The sequence below is a fragment of the Vicugna pacos genome, chromosome 3, assembly GCF_048564905.1.
Source record: "Vicugna pacos chromosome 3, VicPac4, whole genome shotgun sequence".
NCBI classification, from domain to species: Eukaryota; Metazoa; Chordata; class Mammalia; order Artiodactyla; family Camelidae; genus Vicugna; species Vicugna pacos.
This window is the reverse complement of record NC_132989.1, coordinates 88,468,725-88,493,947: the sequence shown is the minus strand read 5'-3', so window position 1 is coordinate 88,493,947 and position 25,223 is coordinate 88,468,725. Positions and strand designations below refer to the sequence as shown.

The window sequence follows — 25,223 nt, the reverse complement described above, 5'->3', positions numbered from 1 at the left end:
TCTTTCTGCGTGCAAGGAGAGAAGTATGAGCTTGTAGGTGGTTGGTGGGGGAAAGAATGAGAGAATGCCTTGGGGAAGTAACTGTTAGATAATCTATTTTATCTTTGTGTGCATAGTGAAACGGCAAGTTGTTCTATGGTGTTGAAGAGTTGTAAAGGTTTGGAAAACTGCTGAGAAGAAAAAACAAAGGAGCATATGAGGGGTGGGTTCTGGGGCTGCTGAGCAAAGCTGTGCATAGCTGGTGTTGTGCATGGAGGTTGTGGGACCAGATCCCTTAGTCCCATTGTCCTTTCCAACAGCATTCAGAGCCCAGTGCTAGGAGTCCAGAATGCAGACATGAATTCATCTGGTGGTTGTTGGCCAGGCAGGTATCCTGCGTGGGCAGGATGTGGGTGCATGTGGGGCAGCTGAAGGTGGTGTGTAGAGAGCAGTTAGGTACCTATGCTCACGTAAGAAGCCCAGAGGGACTGATAAGGAACACAGTGAGTGAACTTATGGAGATTAAAGGATCAGAGAGGAGGAATAAAGTAGTGAGGGATGAAAGTGATAAAATTGTGGCCAGAAAGTGGGATTTGGGGGTTGAGATTTTAGAAGGAGAGCTGTTATAGTCCAAGTCGAGGTCCAAGGTGTAGCCATGGATTTGGTGAGTGAAAATTAAGGGAAGATGAGGCCATGGAACTGTATACAGCCTACTGTTCTTCATGTGGATGTGAGTGATGTGAGGAGTTTTAGTAACAAGGAAGAGAGTGCCCTCGAAAGCCCTAATCCTGGATAAACGACACACGATTGGCAGCTAATGATGGTAACGAGTGAGAATGCTACAGCTGTTTGACCTGGATGTTTAGAAAATGTTTTTGGAAGATAAAAATGATAATGAAGGTGATGATGAATGCTTGGGGAAGTAAATGACATCAAAAAAGCAAATGTGAGCTGCTAGCATGCCCCAAATCTCCTTCTAGCCTGAGATGTACGAGCTGGTTGTGGAGATCGGTGGCGGGACAGCGTCTCCTTCACCTTGTAGCCCTGAGGAGGCCGGAAGAGACTTCCGGGTGCCAGAGGGAGTTTCCTTCTAGTAACTCCCAGTGGGTCGGGGAGTGGGTGGGGTACATTCGTTCTCAGGAATGAGCTGTCGTCTTGCAAGCAAATGTACAGAGTAGACGCGTGTACTCAGAAGCATCGTAGCGAGGTTGGAGGACTGCTTGCCGTTAGCTGCAGTTTTGTGTTAGTTTCTGTATTTTGCCTTTTCTCATCTACATTCTAAAAGTGATCTAGGGAGGAGAGAAAAGATTTGTAAAGATTTGGTTTATCAGAGAAATTGCTTTAGACTTTAAAGAGTAAGGTAAAAAGAGTATTGCTCAATAAAATATTAGTTTTTGCTTGCTCTATCAAAACTCCCAGGTGTAACTGAAAATGTTTATGGATCCAGGTGTATTGAGTTAGAGATGGCAGATCACAACAGCATTTGGGGGACCTGCTTATTATTGAATTCAGTACCTCTGAAAGGTCTTCTCAGTCTAAACCTCTTTTATCTTCAAGTCGGAGTTCCCCTCTCTCATGTTAAACTGCTCTCTTCCATTAGCTCCTTACTGTTCTTAAAGAAGTTTCTTTAATCTGTGAGCTTAAGAACTAGATGTAAACTCGATCTATTCTCAATTCCCTGCAGGCATTTCAGAAGGAAGAGGGTGGAAATGGAGCAAGTGGTGAAGTGATACCAGAATGACCTTACCAATGATTTGAATTATAGGAGTAAACAAATATACAAACCAAACACAAGATTAGTAGGTCGTGAACTCTGAGGGTTCTCCCAGGAACTGCTCCAGAGGCTCTTGGCAGTTGGGAGGTGTCTTGGGCTGGGGTAGATACTTTCAGAGCAATAAGAGATAGAAGCAACCATTTTATCTAAACAATTGTTGAGATTGTAGAACTAACTTATAGATTCTAGTTTAAAACTTGTGATATTGAGAACCTAGCACTGTGCGGTGCATACAGTTTCTGCCAAACACATATTGACTGACCAGAACCTCAGTGTAACTGTCGTTTAGCTTATTCTGAAAATCTGAAGGCATTTCTTTCCTGAATCAGAATTCAGAGCTTGCTCCAGGTTTTTCTTCCTTCTCACGCTCACTGTCGTTCACTTCCGCTGCTTCTCAGTAGTTTAGCCCGCTGTATTATTTATTACATACAGCATTTGCTACCCTTACTCTTACATCTATTCAAGCTTGGTTCTTTACTCTTTTTTTGGCCCTGCCTATTAGGTCCTTTAGCTTTAATCAGCCATGTCTGCTTCTACTAGATTGCTTCCTTAAGAACTCTGTAAGTGAAACTGATTCGGATTTTACAGCCCTGGTGATTTTCCTTCTGGAGTACAGCTAAGAAGATGCCATATAGCCGATGAGTCATTTTGTAGGGCTTTTGTTTTCTATTTTGTATTTGAAAATTTAGGTATGATCATGGACATGGGCATATCTCCTAGTATCATGAGGGTAATAATACAACCGTAAAATAAAATCATCTGCGCTAGCTTTGGCCTCTGATAAATGTAGTATATTGTGATTTTGAGCAAATTGAATTCCCCAGAGCACATTCATTCATGTAAAATTTCACTTCTGTAAATTTTCCTTGCTTGTACTGGAAGCTGACTAAAATCACTCGGCACCTGCTGCTGTGTGTCTGGCGTTGTCCTGGGGGCTTTACACCTGTTAAGCCATTAAATCATCACAGCAGGCTTGCGAGGCAGATCTGGATTCCCCCATTTTGCTGAAAAGAGGTGGAAGCTGAGCATATAGAAATGACTTTTCTTATGCCGCCCATCTAGGACGGCTCAAAGCTGAAACTGGACTCGTTTGTTTGACCCTAACCACAGCAGTCTCCCTAATTGGAGATAGACATGGGAATGTATTAAGGTTTCATTTTGGATTTAGACATTGATTCGGATGAAAGATGAAGCCAAATGCTGTTGGTTGAGATGGTAAGCTGTTGGGAATTAATTCGGCTTAGTGCTGAGTGTAATCTCTGGCAAGGTCCCAGGCTTCTGTCACATAGTACTGCCAGATGAAGGGTTGCCTTGATCATCAATAATTTCATTTCTACATAATGTAGTTCCATTGTATAAGGGAATGAATTGTGGGAAAATAAATTCACCTAGGGTCATGGTGTGTATTTCCCCCAGCTTGTTTGAGGCACCAATGGCTTGGTTATTTTGTCTTCTGATTTTTGGCATTTAATTCAGGGCCATGATTCCCAAAGCTGGGGTGTTGGCTGTGGTCCAATATCTGCCATTTGTTCCTACTTCTCCTTCCCATTCCATACCTCTCCATGCATGTTTGCTCACATTTTATTATTCAATTCAATCTCTCTCTTCTTCAGTCTATCCTAAATGTTTCCAATCATAGTAATTATTTCAAAATACTGATTTTGCCTTAGAATACTTTTATGCTTCATTCTCTGATTTCATTTATACAGTAATATTGAAATGACAAAATTATAGACATGGAGAATTGATTAGTGGCTGCCTGGGGTTAGGGATGTTGGGATGCAGGGAGGCAGGTACGACTCTAAAGAGGGAAACCTTTAGGTAATCACATAGTTCGGTATCTCAGTTTGCTATAGTAGGTACACGATGCAAATGCAAGCAGATGGCATAGAAATATATCCAAACTTTACACTAATGTCAATTTCCTGCTTTTGATGTTACACTATAGGTGCGTAAGGTGTAATCAGTAGGGGAAACTGGGTGAAGGAGACATGAGACCTCTCTGTACTATCTGTGTAACTTCATGTGAATCTATAATTATTTAAAAATAAAAGGCAAAAAAAAAAACACTGTTGTGCTTTAAAATATTTAAGTTCCTTTTTCTCATATTCATTATGTTCTATATGCTTTTATTCTTTCAAAATTAATCTTTTATTCATCTTCTGATTTTTGTTTCCTACCTAAATCTTATTTGGCATTAACACAATGTTCACCAGGTTACCAAGAAATGCTTCTTGAATTAATTAAACAATTAAATGTGGTTTATGAAAGAACAGTATATTAATATTTGGTCTCATTACCAGCCATCTTTGTTTCCTACCCACTTCCTTATTTAGTCTTTCTTGTCTCTGCCTAATCTCTTTCCAAGGACTCAGCAGCATGTCAGGGATTTGACTGGTGGAGTCCTGGAGACGTGGGCTTGCCTGCTAGGGTTGCATTGCCTGTGGCCACAGTCACAGAACCCAATGTCCAGTCACAAATTCTAACGGGCAGTGGCTTTTTGAAGGCTCAAGACTCAATATCATAGGGCAAGTTGAGCCAGGAAACCCAGGATATGAACTAGTGAATCATGATCATCAATCCATTCAAATTTATTAAGACTAGCTTTGTAGCCCAGTATATGATTTATCTTGGTGAACATTCTATCCACCTGTGCCTGAAAAGAAAAAGATAATATTCTGTATATCTTTTTTGTGGTTGTAGTTTTCTATGAAAATCTAAGATCGTCTGTGTCTTTAATGATTTTTTTGGAGGGGAGGGGTTTGGTTCTGTCAGTTTCTCCAACTGATTGTGGAGCTGTCTGTGTCTCCCTTTTGTTCTGTAAGGTTTTGCCTTGTGAATTTTGAAGCTCTGTTATTAGGTACATGCACACTAATGATTGTTGTGCCTTCATCCTGATGAATTGACCCTTTTATCATTATGAATGATCCCTTTGTATCTGTCTTGAGGTTTTTCTTTGTTATTAATTTAAACACTTCAGTCTTCTTATGCTTACTGTTTGCATGGTATATCTTTCCCATTTTTAAATTTTCAATCTACCTGTCTTTTTATTTACTGTAGATCTCTTAAAGGCGGCATAGAATTGGATCTAGTTTTTTTTTTATCCAACTGTCCATCTTTGCCTTTTATTCAGTGTGTTTAGTGCATTAGCATTTAAGGCAATTCTTGCTGTGGTAGAATCCAGGCACCATTTATTATTTTTCTGTTTACCCCTTCTGATTTTTGTTCCTCTGTTCCTGCCCTCTTTTGGATTAAATGTTCAAAATGAATGTAAAATTCCACTTTATCTTGTCTTTGAAGCTTTTTTGTGCTTGCTCTAGGAATTACAGTATATATTCTTGAGCTTTCCTAGACTTACTATTTAGGGTTGACCTTCTACCATTTCCATCAGATGAAGGACCTTTAGGCCGTATACGCCCATTTGACCCTCCTTGACATTGTTCCATAACTGTCACACGGACTGCATTTACGTAGGTCGTAAATCCCACGATGAAGTGTTAGAATGCTGAAACAGTCATGTGTATTTTAAAAGCATTAAGAGAAAAATCGTCTTTTGTATTTACAGTTTCTGGTGCTCTTCATTCCTTCTGGGTATTTGACTTTCTGATGTCATTTCAGCCTGAAGAACCTTGTTTGGGATTTCTTGTACTTTGGGTCTGCTGGGACATAGTTCTACAATTTTCTTCTTCTCTGAAAACTTGTTTAGTTGCCTTCACTTTTGACAGCTATGTGGCCTGGATGAGGCATTCTGGATTCATAGTCGTTCCTTTGTCCGGCCCCCCCACCCCCACCCCTGCGCTGTGTCCTTTGCTGCTCTGCTGTCTTGTGTCCTCCATAGTTTCCTGCGAAAACTCAACATTGATTTCTGTTTCCCTGTATGTGTCATTTTTTTCTCTTGTTTAAAAATTTTTTCTTTTTCGTTTTCCTTTTGGTTTTTGGCAGTTTGTGTGTACCTGGGTGGAGCTGTCTTTGCACTCATCCTGTTTGGGGTCTTCTGAGCTTCTTCAATCTATACATCTATGTCTTTCACCCAAATTGGGAGATATTTTAGCTCTTTTTTTTTCCCCTGCATTATTCTCTCTCTTTTCACCTTCTAAAACTCTAATGATACAAAATATTTGCTCTTTGCTAGTGTTCCACAGGACGCTGATGATCTTTTTGTTTGTTTCTTCTTCAGATTGGATTTTCCTTTATGCCTTTAAGCACTTACAATAATAGTTTTTAAATGATTGAAGGCTAATCCCAACACTTGGATCAAATTTTCTCTTGAATATAGGTTCGATTTTTCCTATTTGTTCATATGTCAAATAATTTGGATTGTATTGGATTCACTTTGTGAATGATACATTTGCATAGACTCTGTATTCTGTATGTTCCTTCAAAGAGACTTGGTTTTTTGAGGAGGGGTGGGGGTTCTTAACAGGCAGTTAATTTGGCTGAACTTGAACTAAATTTTGAGTTTTCTGTGACAGGTGGCAGCCCCACTGACCCATCCAAAATGCTAATATTTAATGTATGCTATGTGTCATGTGTATGTGTTTCGCATAGGTAACTATGCTAAAAATCCAAATAGACATGGACCTTAACCTCACAAGACTTGCAATCTAGTTGGTAGAGATAGGAGAGAAAACAAACTATGACACATTCCCATGTGTCATATGTGATCAATACATGGAGACAGTGGGGTTACTGAGAAAGGAGTTGTTTAAAATTGTTTTTGAAACACCCCAATCCTTCTGAGAATAAGAGGTAGTTTATTCATTCATTATACATAGTGATGGTGAAAGATTGGCTGATAAATAGCTATTAGTTACACTGTCACCATTTTGCTAATTCTTTGAAGGAAAGGACATGTTTCAAAAGCACGGCATATTGTGGGGAAGTGATGTTAAAAATAAAATGCTTAAATTCATTAATGTTTAAATTCTTGACTGCCATACTAAACAGGAAGAATACTTCCTTTTTTGTAAGAAAAGATGATTTGATACAATCTGAGCATGACGTACATGATCATGCATTTCAGAATGTTAGACACTGCTGAGCTAAAAAGACCTAGTTCTGGTAAAACAAGTATCACAAAAGATACATACTACTACGTTATGTATCTTAAAAGTCTAAGTTTCTTTGTCAGATATCAAATAGGCTTTCTAATCTGTTTTGATATCTGCTTATACTTATATCTGTATAAATGAATGGGTAACATGGGGTTGGTTTTTGTGTAAAAGCATATCTACCTTAGCAGTAACTTCTTTCTTTTCTCTCTCTTTTTTTCCTGTTTTAACAGTGTATCCTATTCAGTACATGTATCTGAAGATTACCCAGGTATGTTTTTCTTCTTAATATTTTTGTTACAAATATTCATGTCATGATTCCTTTGAATATTTTTTTTTCTTCTGAAGATGTAAAATGTATATGAATATATCTAGGGGTGAAGCTTTAGCAGGGGAAGGTTTAAACAAAAAAGAATTCTGTTGACTGTGAGGCACATGTCTTACCCCAAGATGCAGTCCAGAATCAAAATAGTTCCCGATGAAAAGTACTTTCCTTGAGCCCGTATGATAGCTTCAGCCTATTTACTTACCGCATTACAATTAAAGATTCACTAACCTGGTTTAATTGTTGGTTTTGGAACACCATTTGGCTTTTCGTAATCTAAAAATAATAGGTAAGAGTAACAGCTAGAATAATAACTAAAAATAATAATAGTTGAAAATAATAGGCCTTTCTTAATTTCTCTTAAGTGTATAAATAGTTAAACAATTCTCACAGCAACCCTCCGCGATTGTCACCATGATGTCTGCATTTTACAGATGAATGATGACACTGCTAGTAAGAGGAAGAGCAGGGATTTGAACCCGAAAGTCCAGAGCCCGTGGACCCTGCTGCTAGACTGACTAGGCTTCTTGCATGTACACAGCTGTCCTCACTGTGTGTCCTGAAATAGAACACTAGGTTCACAGATACTTTGTCCATAGAAAACAGAATGTAAGATCATTCCAGATCCATTTCTCTCTGAATCAAACTAGTGTCCTTCTTCTAGGCCATGATCAGTCTTGTATTCCAGACTCACTAGAATCTCATCAAAGATTACAGGGTATGTGTGCCAGCATTGAAGTCACGATAATTTGAAGTTATAAATAAGATGTGTTTCTCCTTAGTATTTTGCTCACAGATTATATCTATAATTTTATCTTGAGTAAGAGCATAATCTCTGTAGACTTAGTGTAGACCAAACATGCCTTGGTAGTTTACCCTAAAGAGTATAATACAAGAATCTATTGTTTATCATATTCTGTGGCCAAGAATAGCAAATTTTAATTTGCTATTCTGCCTATATTTCATGTATATATACATATTTTTTTTTACTCTGATATTCTTACTTAATAAAGTCTGATAGTTACCAAGCTAAACTGTTATGATCCTTCAGGGTCACAAATTGGAATCATAGTTCCGATTCCTATTCACTTTCTTGGTTGAAACTGGGATCGTAATTTTCTGTATAAAATGACCGGATTGCTATAAATAACTTTGATTATACATACTTTGAGTATTTTTTTTTAAATAATATATTATGAGGATATTGTAAAACTTATTTCTTTAGCATTTAAGCCAGGTATTTCCTGTGGCAACTTGCATTATGCATTTAACCTTTTTGTAAGACCAAATGTTACATTTTAAAAATGATTTCATAAATCATAAACTCCCTTACAGTTATTTTGCTATGATCTCCATATGTTTTTAACATACTGTTCTATAAAGTTATTGTACAGTTTAACAAGGAGTTATTCATTATTAAAGATATGCCTATTTTTTAATAAAGTAAACTTTTAATAAAAAGTGTTCTAGGCAGATTTTATTAACCAAGACATGAAATATTTATAAAGAAAAAAATTTTGTGTACGTGACTTTGCAATCAGCCCTCTCCCTTACTATGATGCAGTCTTTTTGACGCTGAATGTTTGCTTAAGGATGTTAGGAAAATAAAAGCCCCACTATTTGTTGTAAATATTCTAATTATTGTGCTTCTCATCTGAGGCACTTCCTAGAAATGTCAGCCATGGTTGAGGGGTGCAGGACTTTTAATTCAAGGTGATAGAAAAAAATGCCATAAATCAAAGCCCAATTTGAAGACAGTAAGTGAATTATTCTGTAGCGCAGGAAGTATGGTAGAAGATGCCTTTAATAAACCAAGTGAACCAAATGTTTAGCTCCCTCTTGTGGCCAAGGGGTTTTAACTCTGGTTTTTCTTGCCATAAAAGAGCCTCACTGGAACTACAATGTATAGAAATTGAAATTAAATAAATTAGTGGGTTTTTTTTTTATTATTTGTGCTTTTTAAAATTGAATTCCCTTCTTGGAGCAAATCTGTAGTGAATTTCCAATACAATTTCATTTATAAAAAGAAAAAGAATGTAAGTAAGTAAAACACAAAGACAGAGTGCATTTGGGGGTAGAATTTTGAACTGATTGATACAGCCAGTTCACCGTACACAAAGCATTTTCACTCACAGTATTGAATTGATTCTAAATGCCAGTCTGTGTATAGACAGAGCAAGTGCTATCATGACATTTTATATGTGAAGAAATGTGCTCTGAGAGGTGAAATATTTCCCAAGGATGTGTAGTTTGGTGGTACCCAAGTCTGTAATTCGGTCACTTCTGAAGAAGAAGTAGTGGTATTTTTATGGTGCTTCCTTCAAAGTGAATGTTAATTACTATGGTAATATTTTCCCCATTATTAAATTTTAATGTGTAATTATTTGTACCAGGAGTTCAGTTAATATACTTGATTTCTCATCTAGGTAATACTGTAGGAAAAATATGTTTGCTTGTCCTTTCCAGTTTTCATACCTGTATTTTTTTCTCCTCTTGCACTGGCTGGAACTTCCAGAATGATTTCTAATAGTAGATGTGGATTGGCAGCTTTGTCCCTTCTCTCAAAATTAGTGAGCATGCTTCCAGTTGCTTTCAGAAAAGGAAGTATCATTCCTTTTCTCATTTACCAAGCTTTTTTTTTATTCTATTTTTTTAAAGAGTGAGTATTAAATCTTTATCAAGTTTTTGTTTGGCATCTAATGTTTTCTCCTTTGAACAACAAGGTGACAAGTTATATTAGCAGATAGCTCACTGATGATCTGTAAGCAATATGTGTATTTTGTCATGTTCTGTGTTATTACGGACTTCAGATTACTGAAGGAATTAAACTATTCTTTGGCATTTGATAGAATTTGCAAGCAAATCTATCTGAGACTGGTATCTTTTTAGGGATGGTTTTAGGGCAACTGTCATTTTTCTGCCATGATTAGTGATTTTTGCTTTTCTATTTCTTAGTCATTTTTTAACATGTATTTTTCTTGAAAGCCCACTATGTTCGTGAAATGTCCAAGTTTTTTAGCAGAAAGTTTTTTTTTTAGTAGTCTGTAACTCTAAACATCTTCTCTATCTCTGTGGTTATTTCTGCTTTCTCATTTCTGTTATTTTCTATTTGTTCTTGCCTTTTTTCCCCACTTTGATTTTTCTTCCAAAAAGTTTGCCTATTATAAAAACTATCTCAAACAAATAGCTCTCTTTTATGTTGCTTTGAATTTCTAAATGTAGCAGTCTTGGTAGTACTTGTATTAATTCCTTCTGCCAGTGTTCCTCAGGCTCTTTTCCCTACTCCTCCTGGATTGTATGGTTCAATGATTATCTCATTATCATTTGAAAGTTGGAATTTTCTTTGCCCTATGAAACTGTATCAGCATAATCCTTCAAATTCAGGATTACGTCACCCTCATTGTATAACTTTAATTTATTAAGCTGCCTGTGTCATCTGTTGGAACTCACTTTATAGTTTGTTTTTGTGAAAATGAAAATTTAGAGGGTCTTTAATTGAGTTTTAGATATACATAATAACATGAATATAAATGAAATACTAAAGATGCATTGGCTCTTCAGAATAAAATGAAGTAGAACAGCCTTCTGACTTACCTGTGCTTCTTCATGGAGTTTATACTGTAGACAATTTTTTGGGTTTGTTTTTCAAAGATCAGTATATTACAAATAACAGGTTATTGGCTCTACTACGATCAGCCGATTTCTTCCTCATTAGTTCCCACCTTTAATTATGTGGCTCACCTACTGGTAGGTGTGAATTCTCTCATCCTTTTTATATGTTTTACAAGATTTTGCAATTGTTGAGTGACAGTCTTTGATATTTAAAAAACATGGCAAAGCATTGATTTTTGGATTCAGACAGTTTCGCCACTTACTAGCTATGTGTAATTACTTAATGACTTAAATAATTTGGGCAAGTTAATTAATTTCTCTGAGCCTTGGTTTCCTCACCTTTAAAGTAGGGATAATAATTGAATGACTTGGGGTTGACATGAATATCATATATAGGGAAAATATCCAGATTGTATTATAAAACCAATATAATTATAATTTATAATTATTTCTATTAAGTTACATAGTAATGAATAATGGAATGATGGGTTAAATTATGTTGTATTTGAAATAGATTGAAAGCAGTAATTTAAGAGATGCATTTCCATAGCTCTCTACTCATCTCTCCCCAGTTGTCCACGGAAGTTCTAGTAAAGCTTGCATAGTCTTGTAGGGAAGGGAAGAGAAAATATTCATACTGTTAACAGCCTTTAACAAAGATCAATAGGTCCTCTACAGAACATACACTTAAAAGAACCTAAATGTCCTCAAAAGTTTTAAGAAAAATATTGGCAGCTGTAGGGGAGACTTCCAGCTAAGGAATTTGAGTTTGAAAGCATTCTGTTCTGTTTTTGACTAATTACCTTAAATGCATTCGTTACCCTTTTGTGTCCTACTTCCCTATGTCAAAACAAATGTGATGTTATTATTACAGATGTCAGAATAGTTTCAGGAAGATTTAGAAATAAGTTAAACAACAACAACAACAGAAAACAGAATCGGTTCAAACAGCTGGGATGCTCCTCAAAGATCATCTGCAAACCTCTTCATCTTATAACTAAGCAGAGAGTGGTTTAGATTCAAAGGGATCAACAGCTAGTTGGTAGCAGAGTCCAGATCTGAAGTGCTTTGTCTACTCCCTTACATTTCTGTTCTTGACTTGGGTGTACCTCTGTGATCCGGCCTCTTGTATCATAATGGTGATTTAATAGATATTGTCATGAAAACTAAAAACAGTTTGATTTGGTTTATATTAAGCCAAAAGCAGAGATTTAAAGTGTTCTGATGCCTAAATACTAATCAAAATACAAACTGGTAGAAAATCTCTTAGAAAATGATATGTTTGAAGGCATAATCCTATCTTTCAGCATTATGCAGCATAGATTTACCAAATTCTATTCTTTTGAATCAAATCTCACTGCCTTCCAGTGTCAACACTTTATGTAAGCCATTTGATCCTTTAAACTGAGTTACTCACTTCCCTGTTTTCTTAAACAGGAAGTGCTAATTTATTTGATGCTTTAGTAAAATCTTCCTCATTCCATGACGCTGAGATGCTCTATGATACCGTGTCCGCCGTGCGGATTTTTCCAGATCTTCCCGTCCAGTTAGTGGTCAGCTATTGCTTCTGTTGCTTTAATGCTTTTTATCTTCAGGAGGTTCAGTAGCAAAAAACTAACTCAGTAAGACTTCGAATGATGGCTTAAGAAATTTAAAAACTGGCTTTAAAAGAGAGGGTTTTTTTTTTCTCCTCACCTGAAATTAAAGTATGAAGTTACTGACAGAAGAACTCTAGATAAGTGGTCAAAAGCTCAACTAGTATGATGAGACAGTAATTAAAGTTATAGTAAATCTGTTTCTTATTCAGGGGTCTCACTTGATAGACAAAAAAATCTCACACCTTCCCCTCTTCAAGATGCTACTTCAAGAGGAAATAAGGCAAAATTTGTGAGTAAGACAAATAAAAGTAATGAGGCGTACCTGCTTTGTTTCAAATCGAATCCACCCCCATCTCTTATCACCTTCCTGAATAACTTAAAGCCTTATGTTTATTGAGAGTCTCTGTGGCTTTTCTGTGAATACATAGCACTATGATTTACTCACTACTCAAGGTCTAAAAACAGTACAGATGTTCCTTTGGAAATAATGACTTAGCTATCTGTCAATTAAAAGTCATGTTCTTGCTATACTGACACAATATTATGAAAACTTGGCTCAAGATCCTTTATCATGTATTCACAAGTCATCTGAACACTCATTTCCCTAGCAGAAATCAATATAGGCTTCTATTATTTGTTGGGTGTATTTTATACTTTTATTTTTTATATGTATTTTTGTATTTTTTATACATCACTGACGAGCATATTATAGGACCATTATTTTAGAAACTGGTGAAATGTTTGGTGAATATCTGTATCACAGATGCCCTATAATCATCAAAAAGCAAAGTAGAATAAACAGCTGTGTGTGTTATGTTACCATATGCTTGAAGATCAGTATTTATCAGGGAAGAATCCTAAATTTATAAAAATACTATTCCCCCCCCCAGGGGAAACAAATAATGAATAAGAAACTTAAAGAATCAATGGAATAATTTAATATTTTGTGCATTCAACTTGTATTATTCACATAAAATTTGTGGAAGAAAAAAGTGAGACTTTATATCAATTCAAAAATATATATTAGAATAATATGAGGAGTATGACTTACAACAAGTCTTTAGCTTAAATTCCTTAATGACTTGGTGTTGAATCTTTTTTGTTGCACCAAGTGATCTTGTTGAGTCGTGTGCCTCCACTCGCTGACCCTGCTTCCTGTAGTACATGTTGACATTGGTATTGAGAAGGACCCTCTTCAGTGAGTTGGGGCAACGCAACCAGTTGCGTTCAGATGATCTATTGCCACGTGGGATATTAGAGGCGTGTTTGGATAGTCTCTATCCCAAGTCTGTATTTTTCTAGGAGATGCACACGTCTTTAAAGAAGCCATTTACAATTCATTCACACATGAATCTGCAATTTATTTTTTCTGAGATCAATCAGTAGTGCATGCTTCATCAGTGTTGGAAGTCAACCTTAATTTTTTTTAATAAAGGTTGTATTTTTTCAAGTTACAATGCCATTAATTGTCCATATTTCTTTTCAGATAATACCTATGTGTCAAGTTCAGAAAACGATGAAGATGTATTAGTTACTACAGAGCCAATTCCAGTAATTTTTCATCGAATAGCAACAGGTAATAGGAATATACTATTTTTTTAAATTCCAGGTTAATATTTTCTTAATTGCAGGTAGCTTTGTTTTTTGGTTCCCTTTGACCCGTGTAACAGATATTTATCTCTGGCACCTGTGAATCTGATTCTCCACACAAATTTTCTATTTAAAGTGCGTTAGTTTGTTTTTCAACAGTTTTTTTGAATGCATAAATTAGTACTTTCAAAAAGTCTTGTTTAAAAACACTGTTGATTACTGCTAGACAAATTGAATATTTAAAAAATGTACTGAAGGCAGTGTAGATTCCATGAAATATATATAATGAGAGCTGAAGGAATCTGTATGGTGGCACTTTAGTTTGACTTTTTTTTTTTCCTGGTCTTTTTTTTAACATTTTTTATTGATTTATAATCATTTTACAGTGTTGTGTCAAATTCCAGTGTAGAGCACAATTTTTCAGTTATACATGAACATATATATATTCATTGTCACATTTTTTTCTCTGTGAGCTACCATAAGATCTTGTGTATATTTCTCTGTGCTATACAGTATAATCTTGTCTATCTATTCTACAATTTTGAATAGTTTGACCATTTTTATGGGTAAGGAAAAATCAGAATAGCTTATATTTAAAGTAATTCTCCAACATAATAAAATTTCAAAATTTCCCTTAACTCTCTTGCGAAGGAGAGTCACCTTTGGGGTGTTTTTATACTGAAACTTATGAATGTTTGGTAAATAATATACTGAAAACTAAAATGACTTTTTAATTATAACTTTCAGAATTAAGAAAGACAAATGACATTAACTGTTGCTTATCCATAAAATCCAAATTACAGAAGGAAAATGGGGAGGTATGTAAATTACATTTTATATTTTATTTTATTTCTTTAAAACAGTATAGATATATTCTAAATTTCCTATGTATTCGTAGTTCATATCATTATTATCTAGGTTAAGACTGAATATAGTGAATGAGGTGCAAGCTCGTGGCTTAGCGACTTGTGTGTGGGGAAGGTGGTGGCGTAAAATTAACCTAAAATTAACTATCTTTAAAGTCATAGGAAGAACATCTGGTTTAAATCTAAATAAAATGCATGCAAAGCCTAACTTATTCTCTGTATTTTCATCCAATAACGTAGGTGATTGAGGTGCACTTATGTAATATGGTTATAACTGTATGTGTCCAGACATAGTTTTGGTGGGACCCTTAACATTTCATCTGTAAAAGATGATCTTTCTAGCGAAAGGAGCACAGAGACTGGGTATGGTCTTCTTTTTTTTGACTAGTGTTAAAACAACAGCAGCAGATTCACCCCCTTTCTTCACCTTTATTTACAAATTCACTTGAATCTGGAAATAAACACTGGCAGGATGGACAACTCTTCATTTTAAAACCATGCACTGGATAACAACCCTCCTTTCCTCTCCAAGTCACCTTCCTCCTGCTCTTCTTAAGCTACCCAGAGAGTCACTGATTGAGCATTCGTCTGCTAAAACCAAAAACTGTTAGTATTTTGTAAAATCTGAGTACCCTTTTCTAGTTTTTTTTTTCCCTTATGAATTTGAAGTTTGGTTTAGAAATTTAGGGGTGGTTACAGAATATTGGACTGATAGATTCCTGTGTCTAAAGGAAGCTACCTTTCTTTTCTTTCATTTTAACAGAGCCAGGGATAGAAATGCCACCATTAGCTACTTTAGATGAATTTTCATTGTTTGCACCTTAGACACGTAATGGATGTGGTTCAGTTAATTAGAAACTGAAGCTTGAAGTTCAGGCATATTTAATTAAATATCCTTTTGAAATCTGAAATCTAAAACAAACAGTTTCTACATACCGAAAGTTCTCTTTATAATGTGACTCATACTTATTTCCATAATTTGATTTTTATATTATTAGATTCAAAGTGTCCTTTCTTTCATACCATTGTGTAGAGTTGGCAGTGGAAGTGAGAACAGTCTGGGATAACTAATGCTGAGGAACTTTTTAATAAAAAGTGTATTAACATGAGGTTGTCACGTGTTTTATCAGAACAAAACCAAAGTTGTGATTGATAATACGTAGTTTTTTTTATACACATCAAATACTAAATTGTACAACTCAAGATCAGCAAAGTAGAACTTCTAAAAAGGACGTACAAAGAGCTTAATACACCCACAAAACTGTCCCTTACTACCTTGTGTTTCTGGCTTGTTCTGCACCACGAATATTTTTATTTAAAATCTATATGCTACGCATGATATGCACAAGACCCACCTATTCCGGCCACTTGCTATGTTCTTTTCAAAAGGAGGCACACTGGTTCGTCCGTTAAAATTACTTTCCTTATTATTTTAAGGAATCAAGACAAAATAGTACAGTGGAAGAAGATTCTGAAGGTGATAATGATTCTGAAGAATTTTATTATGGGGGACAGGTAAGCACACCAGGTGCTCCCAAGTGTCTAGTCTCAAAGGTAGCAACAGCCAGACGTGTTGCAGCGGAAACCTGTGCTCGTGATCTGAGAGACCTGTGTGTTGCTGAGGGCTCTGTAACTAACTAGGAAACTCATGTAGTTTATTTGTTTCTCATTTTCTACATATTTCCAGAAATTAAGGTTTCTTTTACAATTTTTTTAACTATAATCATTTATTTATAGAAGTTGTCTTACTTCATTACAGAGATTTTGCAGACAGCATTTTATTGTGCTTTTAACTTTTACATTTATTTTGAAATGGCGACACTTCTAATAAAAGCATGGATTGTTTTAAATGGAAGATAATTAACCTTTATTAAAATTGATGGGCCCTAATTATTGAGCATCCTTATTATTTGTATTTATCGTTTTCCTTCCCTCTTATCCTGATATAAAGTGTCTGTTGAAAAGTTGTTACAAAGAAACATCGTAATTTATGTACATGAAAGTAGCATAGCTGTATATGCATAGATACACAAGGATTAATTATATTTTTCCAGGATAATGTTATAGTTTAAAACTGAACAATTCATTTTAGGATATGGCTACATAGGTGTCTTGTTCTGTTTCTGTAAACTTCTTGATGAAATATCTTTTGTAACTTGGATAGTATTTCCATTGAAAGGTAATATGTTAAAGAGATGCTTTAAAGCCAAAGTTGTTATTACATAAAAGAATACAAGCAATTTATGCATTCAGAATTAAAAAAATCAGTAATTTGTCAATCAGGCATAGGCAAAGAAGTATAGATATGGACATAAATAAAACTAGGTTTTTTCCTCCAGAAATGCCTTACTAAGAATGGGGTACTTTTCCTAATGATTCTTTAACCGATATAGCACTTTAACATTTTGTAAAATAATTCTTTCTGTTTTTGCTTACACAGCTAATTCGTATATAGAGGAAGTAAATGCTGTTTTTCAGCCTAGAAGTTTTCCATATTATCTGCCAGACACTTGCTTCCTGCCTTTAACAATGGCATTATCTTCGTATCAGAGTAGTCTAATTTTACTCTACAAAGCAGTCTAATTTTACTATAATAAATTACAGTAGATGGATGTGAACCTAAGAACTTTAGTTTGTACACTGCTGAACTATCTGTACGCTTTAATAAAGACGACAGGGAGAATGCCCATGGCAGAACCGAGAGGGGAACCTGTCAGGAGATTGTCTGTAGTTGGTTCTCTTGATTGTCTTCACCCTCAGTCACTTCGCATGAATCCTGTTCCGCCAGGTGAACTATGACGGGGAGCTGCACAAGCACCCCCAGCTGGAAGCGGACCTGTCGGCAGTGAGAGAGATATACGGGCCACGCGCAGTTTCTCTCAGGTACGTAAGTGCTCTGGTGAGTGCAAATTAAAATTATTTGGAGAGTCCCTGGGATTTCCTTTTGGAGTTATTTAGAAATTTTCTTGGGCTTAATTATATTTGAAAGTATAGGAAAGAATCTATAACGTTTCTACTTACACAAAATGGCATATTTACGGCTGGTGGTTTGGTTTGGTTTTGTTTTGTTGTACATGTGGTTTAAGATGACATTGCATTAAAGAAATGAGTCACTTTGGAGAGGTGGTCTGATAAAATATCAGTCTTAAGTAGCATCGTAATCAGTTCCTACAGATTTGGCCAGCTGGGCCCCTGCTGTTCTCATAAATCAAGGGAACATTCGTGTAGACAATAAAAGTAAATAATGCGTAACCGCTGGTATCCAAATCTCATTGTGATATGTGATCTGGCCCCTAAAAAAAAGGAAAAAAAAAGACATAAATTTGCACAATGTGTGTTTGAATGATAATGTATTTTATGCTGCACTTACTTAATGTTTTACTTGGTGATACATTTCCAGACCATTTTTTTTATCACTTTAATCATTCAGAAATCCCCACCATCCTTATTCACCTTTTTTCCCTCTCCTTAATTTAAGAAAAATCCTTTTCTGCCATCATACTAGTTTCCTTCCATGAGTCAGATCTCATTAGTTCAGATTTTCGTTATTTGCCTTAAGGATGGTCTCCAGGTCCCCGTGGAGTTCCAGACCCCTCTCCCAGCCTCACCTGGGTTCCAGCCTCACCCACCCAAGCCAGGACTGTTCCCTTCTCCACGCAGGTTGTACTTCCTCTTGACTTTGGCCATTTGCCCGAGCTGGTCTCTTATCAGGCAGTGCTTCCCTCTCAAACCCGGTTGCTGTCTTTATTCAAGCCCCGTCCAAAGGTCAGCTTTTCTCTGGGCCTGCTTTGACTCTCTCTGCAGATTCAGCTGTTCTGTCCCCGGCACTCCCCATCACATTTGGCTCGTACCTCATTTCTTATTCTGTTCATGTCTTGTCGTTATTGGTTCACTTCTCTCCCTGTAGACCCTGAGTTCTCTGAAGGCTGGGGGAGCACACTTTTTTGTTGTTTGCCTTCCTTTTGTTTTGTTTTGGTTTCCAGTCATGCTTGTACTCCGGTATTTCGCATAGCACACGGCATGTATAAAATACAGGCTAGGGGGATCTTGATTGTTTTCAGTGGCCAACATCCGTGAAAAATGTTCATAGGAACCAGTTACATTCTTTTCAGTGGAGGTGTCCAGATTTTGAGAGAGCGCACAAATACTTTTGTCAGGAAGTATAATACGGCTGTAATTTACAATTGCTGGGTGTTTTAGTTTCCCTTAGAAAGAGAAACTCACAGCCACCCGCGGCCGAAATAAGCTGGGGTTGTGTATCTGGACCCTCTCTCTCCTACTCATGCAGGTGCATTAGGCTGCAGTTGAGTGAGAATGATTGGGATTATACTTGGAAAAGCGTATCTTTGTTTCAAAGTTCTTGCAAATTAGTTGTGATCATTTCACAGTTGATCTGTACTATGGCTCCAGGACAGGACTATGGAGATCCAGTAAGTAGTATAGAATGAATAAATGAAGAAGGCAATAGGGACTATCAGTAAATAGTCCCAAACAGTGACTAATTCTTTAACTTTAGTCGAACTTTGCTTGAAAGCTTAAAACTTGAATTGCAGTAATTTAACTGCACCTCCCCAAAAGAAAAAAGTCTGTGGGACATTGTTCATCATTCAACACAACATAGAATTCAACTGATTTTCATTGGAAATACATGTTTTTCTTTAGAGGATCACCTTAGCACCCAAAAGCTGATTGCTTTTAAAGATGTTTTTACACATATTTCCATGCTATCTAGGCCTGAATCGTACCATCATATAGATATGAATATTTTTGTTTCTTCAGCAAGCATTTATTAAGAACTTACGATCATCCCTATTAGTATTCTCCATTATTAATAAAATTATTGATAATTATGATCTGTTGAAATCACGGAAATATTTGGAATTTCATTTGAGTGAAGTATCTAAAGTCATAAATGGTTTTTATTTTTTTCCCTCTTGCCTCTTCCACTTACAAATTTTGATCCAACTTAAATCTTAATGAATGCAAGCCATGTTCTTGCCTGCTCTAGATTTTCTCTAACTACAGAGGATGTTTCCAGAATAAATAATTTCCCAGAGGCCTCATGATGTAAAGGTGAATCATAGCAGGACTAGTTTGATTTACTTAAAATAAATAAGAATGAATTTACTGTCTGGTCTCAAATACTGTGGCTTGGACACATGGGAGAAGGAGTAGTTGGACAGAAGGTCTCGGAGTCATCTTCCTTGCAGACGTGTAAGTCTATTGAAAACAGACTGTTCTAATTAGCTGTTCTTTTACTTAACTGAGGTTTATACGAACTTAATGGAGTTTGAAGAGCAAAAGTACCTCAATATGCATAATAGGCTATTTGGTGTCATTTTTTTTTTATGTGACATCTAATGAGAAAGGCAGCTAACCACATCTAAGTTCTCTGTAAGAGATGAAAGTAGCAGAGATAGGCAAAACCCTCTGAAAGTGAGCTGAAGGAGGCCATGGAAAGAGTGACTGGTGATATGTTTATTACTTACGTAGAGAGTTTTAGCTCTCCCTGGCCAAGTCGTTCACAAGCAGCATTCTGGCTGTGTTGAACCACACTTGTAAACAGTGATGACAATTCTGATTCATGGGCTCTTGTGCAGGAAGGGAGGTAGGTCTGTGGGAGACCATGAGTAACCCTATGATCAGTCTGAATATGTCTCATCTTGAATCATGCAACAGAATGAGGGTATTTTATGTTTTTCATTATAATTTGACTCCTATACTCATGTATTTATAAAAAAAATTGATCAGTGTCATCAAAAACAACTTGAGGTGGATAGTTTTAGAAAGGTAAGGAATTACAAATCACAAAATTCTCATTTGGTCAGGAATGAAATGGTTCTAATAATTTGCTTATGATGTTTCAAACTTTTACCCCATATAAAACAGTATCCTTTGCTTTATGATCATACCATCATCCATTTTTTTTAAAAGTTCAAGGCAAATTAATAATATTCTAACCTTTTTATTGTGAGTAGTGCTTAAAGTAGCTTGGAAGGTTGCCAGACTGTGACTGTTCTGCATTTTGATCACTCTTTGTGGTTGGATGATTGTAATTTTGGAGTTGATGATTTGGAGGAGAGGGCATGCTGAAGATTTTTTAAGATTTGAGGAAGCTCTGCTACTATATCCAGGCCCATCAGCCAAGCATGTATCTCCCAAAAAAGAGAGAGAGAGAATGAGAGAGATTGAGAGAGAAAGAAAGAAAAGGGAAGAAAAAGCCACATATATCAGGGTAGACCACTTTAATTTCTCTGGATTTCTGAATTTCCTTTAGTTGTGGGCCAGTAGGACCACATAATAGATATTCCATTTCTCTTCTGGCGTATGGATTGTATTTCCCTAACTCTTATAATGTGGACAACACAACTAGTGTTGGCATAAGTGCTAGTGTGTGAGTTCCCACATCCCCTGGACTCCATCACTCTGGGCCCCTTAGCAACTCCAATGAGTAGCCTTCTGTCTCCTGCCAGGATTCCATAATAACCAGGTAATGTGAGTGAGATATAAATCTTTCTTGTGTATTAAACCAGTGAGAGTTTGAGGATGTCTATTACCACAGCATAACTTAACCTTCATTGAAGTATGTCATTTGTCAAAAGAAGATCTTGGAGTTGGATGTTTGTCATGTCCCTTCTAGCAAATTGATTCTCCTGCTTCTGCCTCTGGAGCCTAGACAAAAAAGTCTGACTCTGAAAACCAGGGGAAAGTGATGACAGGAGGCACACAGATGAAAGAAAAAAGGGGAGACTATTTTTCAAAAACACTGGGACAAGATCCAGGTGTTAGCTTCAGCGTGTCAGGTCCCAGACAGTGACCTCTACTTCCAACGCCTGTGCTTTCTTCAAGCAAAACCCAAGGATTTTTAAACTGAGGGCAGAACTGTAGCAACTGTTTGTACTGTACCTCTTATACACTTACTTTACGTGGGTTTCCTTTCTTATCTGGATCTAATTTTTAAGTTCCTCTCAGCTCTGTTATCCCTTAGAGAAATTTATAGCTACTGTGAATACAGTCTTGCAAATGCTTTAATCTGCCAAGATTTCTTCCTGACTTCTGAGTTTGCATATTTCTTGGCCTATTCACAAGCATCCCTCCCACCCTGAGCATAAAACGCACATTGAGTAGCCTGCAGAGACAGACGTGCAAGCTGTTGGGTTTTGGATGTCATAGGAAGGTGTATGTTTCTTCCCAAAATATACTTCTTCTCAAAATATAACTGACCAGTTGTTGAAGGCAGAAATAACCAAAAAGCAATAGAGGTTAATTTCCCAAGAACTCATGGTAGCATTTCATGTATGTATGTGTATACATATAATTCCCTTGGCAGCTAATAAAGGAAGGCTATGTATATAAAATATACTTTTTGTAACCAGCACAATCACTGCTAATTTTCAGCAGATGGTATTATAAAACACAACTGTATAACGAATAAACTGTAGTTTCATAGAGAAAGGAGGACCAACATAGGTGTTCTAACATTTAATGTATTGGAAGTATGTGGTGTCTCATTAATGAGGATGTTCTATCGATTTGTTCCATTGAAAAACAGAATGATATATATATATATGTAACTGAATTACTTTGCTGTATACAGAAACTAACACAACATTCTTAATCAACTATACACCAATAAAAAAAATAGGAAAATGAATCACTGAGAATTCTAACACATGGTGCCCTCAAAAATACATGTTCATAGAAAATTATATTTCATACATATGTTCTTAAATGAACTAGACCACATGTAAATATGCAAGATCAAATGGCTCGATTTCAAGATATATCGATTCAAAGACTGACTCAGATGTCTGGAAAGAAATTTGTGGAGCAGTTCTCCAACCTTCAGTTTCAGAGTGAAGTAACTGCATCAGATCATTTCTGTGTTGTTTCCCTTATCTTAAAAAAGCATTCAGGTTCAATTTGATGTGATCTTTTCATGGTGAATAAATAGAGGCAGGCACGGAATTATTTTGCGTTATTATAAACCCGATACAGCACTCAGTACACAATCAGATAGCGAGCTTCACAATTCGAGTTGCATTCATATTTCAGGCATTCGCCTTGCTTCTGCATTTGCTGTTCATGAGATCCAAGGCTACTGGAAGGTATTCAGATACAGAAGTGATCCTGGTGACTGGGTCGCTGCACCTGGACAAGCTGTAATCACGCTTTGTGATCCCGCAGTGGGAAACGTGGAATTACTGGCATTATATAAAAAGGGCATCACAACAGAAATTGGTTTGCATATACACAGTGTTGTGAGTTCTCTGAAGTGTGGCATGGAAACAAAAAGTGTACCTATTTACGGATCTACACCTGCAGAATCCAGTTAATTGCAAACCTTTAATGCCTCTGTCACCTTAAAATTCTGTGTTGGCGCTCTGCTCTGGTGAAGAACACTTGTAACCCTTTAGTTCCTTTTTTTTTTTTTTTTTTTGGAAAGAAATTGATAGTGTGAGAAATTGGGAACTTTTAACCAAAACAGTGTTGAAGAAATCATACAAAGAATACTTTAAAATTCACATATGAAAGGTTTTATAAAGAACGTATGTCACATTCTGAACATAACTTTATGATACATTCTGTCGATGTGGTCTGGAAATCTGTTTATAAAGAAGGAGCTGTGGGTAAGGTACATACTGATTTCTGTTATCTCTGATTCCTTTTTCCCTGCCTCTCAACATACCAAAGTCTTGCCAACAGAAATAAATTCAGAGTTGTTCTCCCCTATGAAATTGGCGAAGATGGGAGAAAAAAATGCTTAGTGATAATGAAGATTGGGAAATGGTCACTGTGAGACCTGGCTGGTGTTGTTTTAACCTTCTAAAATAGTAACTAAACAGTATATTTCAAGACTCCCAAATATAGTTACACTATTTATTTCACTCAGTAATTCTAGAAATTATACTCTTGAGAAGATACCTGTGCATACATTTTTATGCAATGGGCTATTTATCAATATTTATAGTGTAAAAAAAATCAAAAGCAACCTAATGTTATATTATATAATATTACTTATATAAATACAGACATTTAAATGTATGGTTTTTGAAGAATATTCCACATATAAAAAATACTCATTATAGAAGTGAAAGAGCAGAACAAAAATCTTTACATACCATATTATCCTTAACGATAATCATACATATTACATGATATATTAATATATGAAAGAGACTGGAGTGAGATGTAAACAAAAAGAATGGTCTCTGGGTGGTGGTATTACAATTACTCATTGTCCAATTTTCTCTTTCTCATGTTTTATATAATGAGTCTACATTACCATACCAGGAAAAGTAGCGATTTAAAAAAAACTAATGTAGCATTTTTTATAAAGTAAATTTTATCCACAAACTATTGTTAATATATAAGTACTTTGTCTACTTTTTCGATTTTCCTATTTCTAGCTGATTTTTAAAAAGTATTTTATTTCCCATAGTTTTTTGATAATCTGCTTGCTTAGTAAATAGTATTTTTGGAAGTTTTCCCTCAGGTTACTAAATATTTTTTTATCAACATTTTTAGTAATGTGTAATTTAAAAACAATCATATCAACAAGACATAGTTTAAGTATTTCCTCATTATTCAATTTTTTCTAACTTCTACTCATATACATTCTTCTAGGTAAAAGTTTTCACATATTTGTTATAATTTTCTTGGGAACGGTTGTAGTCAAGTCTTCTTTGCACCATGGAAGTGTCTTTTGAACATCACTAGTGATCTGTCCTCATCATTACCTTTAATAGCTCTCTCTTAATATGCCTGACTATAGATTTTGACTTCTTATAATATTACAGATAATTTGCTGATGTTCAGGGTTAGCAAATTATGACCATTGGACTCTGGGGCCTGTTTTGAAAAGCCTGTGAGCTACAAATGGTGTTTGCTTTTTCAGAGGGCTATTAAAAAAAAACAAAAACAGAAACAAAGAGGAATATGTGACAGAGATTCTAAGTGGCCTCAAAAACTAAAAATATGTACTATTTTGACCTTTACAGAAAGTTTTCTGAACTCTGAACTAGAGGCATAAAGGAAATGGTTCATGTGTTTGATCCTTATTCTTGTCTTAGGTTCTATATAATTTCATGACTAAGTTGGCATATTTTTGTATCCAAATTTGCATATCATGTCTAAATTTGTATAAAATTATTAAAGTTTTTATCCTTTATGAATAACAACAGATGTTTCAACACATGCAATTAAAAGAATTCCTTTGTGAATAATTTTATCCCTTTTTTCTCTATGTAACCTTTGAAAATATGACCATGAAAAAATAAAAAGTATAATTTTGTAAATAATGAAAATGTGCTCAGTGTTTTGATATATTTTTAAGGAGAGAATGGAAAAGGCATAGAGGCCAAGTTACAATTTTCTTTTTTTTTTAACTTTTTTTTATGAAGTTACAGTCAGTTTACAATGTTGTGT

General features: G+C 35.8%; 1 protein-coding gene across 2 annotated transcripts in view; it reads left to right on the top strand.

The window, feature by feature from the left end:
• PARP8 (poly(ADP-ribose) polymerase family member 8) overlaps window positions 1-25,223 on the top strand; it is a 157,769-nt gene that overhangs the window by 74,997 nt on the left and 57,549 nt on the right. For both annotated transcript variants that reach the window (XM_072958711.1, XM_072958710.1), the window contains exons 4-8: window positions 7,038-7,075; window positions 13,826-13,915; window positions 14,677-14,747; window positions 16,233-16,310; window positions 17,584-17,678. In XM_072958711.1, the coding sequence (XP_072814812.1) occupies window positions 7,038-7,075; window positions 13,826-13,915; window positions 14,677-14,747; window positions 16,233-16,310; window positions 17,584-17,678 (372 nt within the window). The remainder of the gene's footprint in view (window positions 1-7,037; window positions 7,076-13,825; window positions 13,916-14,676; window positions 14,748-16,232; window positions 16,311-17,583; window positions 17,679-25,223) is intronic.